This window comes from Nannospalax galili, unplaced genomic scaffold (assembly GCF_000622305.1).
Source record: "Nannospalax galili isolate Female #2095 unplaced genomic scaffold, S.galili_v1.0 scaffold33, whole genome shotgun sequence".
In the NCBI taxonomy this organism is placed as follows: domain Eukaryota; kingdom Metazoa; phylum Chordata; class Mammalia; order Rodentia; family Spalacidae; genus Nannospalax; species Nannospalax galili.
This window is the reverse complement of record NW_008335436.1, coordinates 646884-651239: the sequence shown is the minus strand read 5'-3', so window position 1 is coordinate 651239 and position 4356 is coordinate 646884. Positions and strand designations below refer to the sequence as shown.

Below are 4356 nucleotides of genomic sequence, written 5' to 3'. Positions count from 1 at the left end.
TTTCATGACAGGAACATGAGCTTAAGAGACAGAGAGAAGCCTGGATCAAGTGGTCCAGGCTTCCACTGAATTGGCCTGCACTAAGGGGCTGACTGATAAACTTGCCAAGGGAAGCCAATCTCTTTTAATGCCATCAAACCAAGATGGCATCATAGCCCACTGAAGGACTAAGTGGATAAAATGTTCCAGTGGCAGAAATCACAAAGGTAAAAAAAGAACACAATCTCTATTGGGTATAGCAGGGAAGGGGGGGGTCAATTATCATTAGGACAGTCAATCAGAGCTCTCTCATAGACTGTCAAAGAAACAGAGCCGAGCACAGTCTATTGGACAGGGGATTAAGAAAAGCAAAGCACTTTTGTAGACCACTACTTGGCATCAAACACTGAGCTACACACACCTCAGGACAGTTTATTATCCTCCCAGTAATCATTTAAGAAATGAGATTGATGGTGCCTTCCTCGTTGAATGGAAATAAATGATATAAATACTAGGTAGTAAATAGCAGAGTACCTGAAATATAATTAAAATGCAATAGAACATTGCCAGTAGGTGATGGAGAAGCAGGAATTAGCAACTGGCTTTGGCTGTGGTCCACATTAAGCTAGATAAGAAAGGGGGTTGGGGAGATGGCACAGCAGGTAAGGTGCTTGCTACACAAGCACTAGGACCTGAATTCCAATTCCCCAGCACCAGCATATAAGGTCAGGTGCACAGTGTGTTTCTATGGGCCCAGCCCCAGAGTAGGGAGAATGATGGCTCCCAGGAGCTTACCGGCCAGCCAGTCTAGCTAAACTTCTGAGTTCCAGCTACAGTGAGCGACCTCATCTCAAAAGATAAGGTGGACTACAAGAGGGTGTTCTGCTACACAAGCACTAGGACCTGAATTCCAATTCCCCAGCACCAGCATATAAAGTCAGGTGCACAGTGTGTTTCTATGGGCCCAGCCCCAGAGTAGGGAGAACGATGGCTCCCAGGAGCTTACCGGCCAGCCAGTCTAGCTAAACTTCTGAGTTTCAGCTACAGTGAGCGACCTCATCTCAAAAGATAAGGTGGACCATCAACCTCTGACCTCCTTATGCCCGCTCATACATGCACCACCCACATACACATGTACACATACACACAAACATGTACACATGCATATGCCCCGGACACAAAAGAAGTAAAATATAAACAAGAGATATTGGAAAGACTTATAGATAATGTAAAGACAGAAAGGAATTCAAGAAACTGGGAGGAAAAACCTTGAAAATACAATGTTATGAAAATCATGGCTAAGCGTTTCAATGTAAAATTATTTCATCAAATCTTGCCATGAGGATGGAGAAATGCCTATGGGAACAGTGCTACATACCCACAGTTGGTCATCCATGCCTGGAGGGTTCTTTTTGATAAAAGCACCATAGTATGTAGCAATGTTTCTGTGATGAGAATACTTCTTCAGCATGTTAATTTCTTGTTTAATTTCTTCCTCTTCATCCTGCATTAGAACAATAAGTAGGTTATGAGAAAATCTACAGTTATTAGAAGAATTACATTCTTCAATGCCATCTACACCAATGAAGTACTACTAATCAGTCCTTAAGGTTTTTTTCTTTTTTCTTTTTTTTCCTTCTATAGAGACAGGGGATCATTGTGATATCTCACTAAAATGAAAATGGTTTTGGTTTTTAAGAAAAGGTCTCCTTGTAGCCCCAGCTGGCCTGAAACTCACTATGTAGACCAGGCTGGCCTCTCACAGAGATCCTTCTGCCTCTGCCTCCTGAGTGCTGGGCTTAAAGGCAAGTTTCACCATGACCAGCTAAAATGAAAATGTTTACAGCAAAACACATGGGAAACTCAGAAGGATCTTGGTTTTATACAACTAACAGAAATAGCATTATGTTACATGCTGGATGGACAGATAAAGCTCATCTCTCCACATGGAGACATCTGATAAAATCCACACTGAGCTTCAGGGAAGCATACCCTTGCGGCACCTACCACTGTGCATACCCCCCACCCCGGCCCCTGGGAAAGACTGAAGAAAAGGAATGGGAAAACACACATTCTCAGATTTAAATTTTGTTAGGTTCATTTTCTTTGAAGTTCACTTTTACTGAAGTGCGTTGACCAAAGCCGATAAGAAAGGGAAAAGGGTAAGTTCTGTGCATTTGAAGAGGTTCACAAAGCAGGAGGACTCATCACCTCCAGGAAACTCAACATGAAAGGAGAGGGGGGAATGCAGGGCGGACATAAAAAGGCAACTCTTCATGGAGTGAGTTTCCTGACATGCAAGTCTCATCAGTTTCAACTTGGAGTCCACCAGCTTGGTCCTGACATGACTAGTGGAAGGCATGTATTCTCTGAGAATCTGAGTTCATCGTTGGGTGTGCTTTAATTGGCTGCAAAGGAGAGTTTTATTTTTGAGCCTCTATGCTGAGATTACTGACATAGAGCCATGTGTGAAGATTACCTTTGAGTACAAAAAATCCTAGCATGTGGCCCCAGTCTGAACTTCACCCTTCTATCTGCATACCTACTTCAGGTATGACGGCATTGCAGGGGCTTCTAGAACCTCCCATGTGTGTTGTCTTCTTCCCTCGACATTATGTTTACATATGTTACAGATTTAATTTACACACTTCAAGAATGTCTTTCCTCAGTCAATGTCAGGTCCCCACCCTAAGACTTGTCACCTTCCTCTGTTCTCCATGCTGAATGGAGGTGTGTGTCGTACAGTGATGCAGCTGTCCTTACACTTGACTGTCCAGTCCACAGATTAAGCTTCCCTCTGCTTCAGATATCAGTTCCAGAGCTCCTTCTCAGCAAAGCTCCTTGATCTGCCTGTTTGGTTTCAACCACCTGGATCATGTAACTCTTCCTTCATAGCACTTATCAGAATTCTCATCCCCTATCAGTCCCCCATAACTACAAATATCTTGTCCGTCCTTTTTCTCACCCCCTGCACCAAGAAAAATGCCTGCAAATACACATGAATGCTAAGATGAATACATATGTGTAATGGGCCCAAAGCCAGGCGTAGCACTGTGATGTTCAAAAGAACAGATACGAGTGGACGGGCATAGGGATGAAATGCTGACATTTCCAGATCATACAAAAGATGATTTTTTTTTAGTGGAAAAAAAAAAAACCCTAGAAATTTGCAAACCTAGAACAAAAGCCTATTATACATCATGTGGCTTAACTAAATGGAAGACTAGGTAATCTCAAAATGGAACACAGAACTGGGATGCTGGCCAAAGGAGATGCACACGGTCCTAACAGGGAGGAAGTGTGCAGGGCCGGACAGGGTCGGATGGTACATTGCTGATGAACGCACTGCTCCCTGCAGGCACCAGAAGAAGCACACACCTATGGAGAGAATGACCTTCATTGACCTTCAACTTGTTGGAGGGTCCCTTCAGTGCACTTCCTCTAGGTTGCACATTAACTATTTAAACTTCTCTTCAAGGAGCCAAATAACTGTAGTTGAGAAAAGGCTGTGAGGGGATGTAGTTGGGAGCCTCATTAGAAAGAAAGAAAACCACCCTGAGGGTTTCGATGGGCCGGTGGCTGGTGGCTGCTTTGGTTAAAAAGGCAACTACCTCCAGGGTACTGAAAGACATGGATCACTTTCCAGCTGCATGTGACAGTCTCAGCTCCAGCAAGCACTGGGAAGTCAGGCAGGTTCTATAAGGATTGGCTGTCTGCCACCTGGGTACTCAATAAGACCATGGTGATGTGCCTGAATAGGGCTTACCATGTCATTAGGAAAAGAAGATCTTAGGAGAAAGATAAACCACAGTGTCATTCTGTATATAATTAAATCTCAGATGACTAGTATTGGAGGTCAGAATGAGGTCAGTATATTCTGCCTCACTCTGTGAGGGTAAACTGAGGCAATTGTGACCAGGAGGAAAGCATAAGCATTGAATTTGAGGTCAAACAGGTGAGATGAGTAGGTGGGCTTTGTGTTGAGTTTAGGCTCAGCCTTTTTGAGCTCCAAGCTCTCAGGAAAGTAACCTATGTTTTTTGGAGCCTGAGTTTTCTCATCTATAATGAAATGCAGATGTTACAAGTCTCGGTTTTTATGTTAACTAAACCAGGTATAAGAGAATTACAAAGTATGATACAAATGAGGTCAAACAGGTGAGATGAGTAGGTGGGCTTTGTGTTGAGTTTAGGCTCAGCCTTTTTGAGCTCCAAGCTCTCAGGAAAGTAACCTATGTTTTTTGGAGCCTGAGTTTTCTCATCTATAATGAAATGCAGATGTTACAAGTCTCGGTTTTTATGTTAACTAAACCAGGTATAAGAGAATTACAAAGTATGATACAAAATAAATATTATTATTAGTCTACTCAACCAAAAAAA

The 4356-nt window shown here is 42.9% G+C and overlaps 1 protein-coding gene across 6 annotated transcripts in view; it reads right to left on the bottom strand.

Moving 5' to 3' along the window:
- Positions 1 to 4356, bottom strand: part of Tnik (TRAF2 and NCK interacting kinase) — a 448219-nt gene that overhangs the window by 163081 nt on the left and 280782 nt on the right. For all 6 annotated transcript variants that reach the window (XM_008830100.3, XM_017797395.1, XM_008830101.2 and 3 more), the window contains exon 4: positions 1358 to 1483. In XM_008830100.3, the coding sequence (XP_008828322.1) occupies positions 1358 to 1483 (126 nt within the window). The remainder of the gene's footprint in view (positions 1 to 1357; positions 1484 to 4356) is intronic.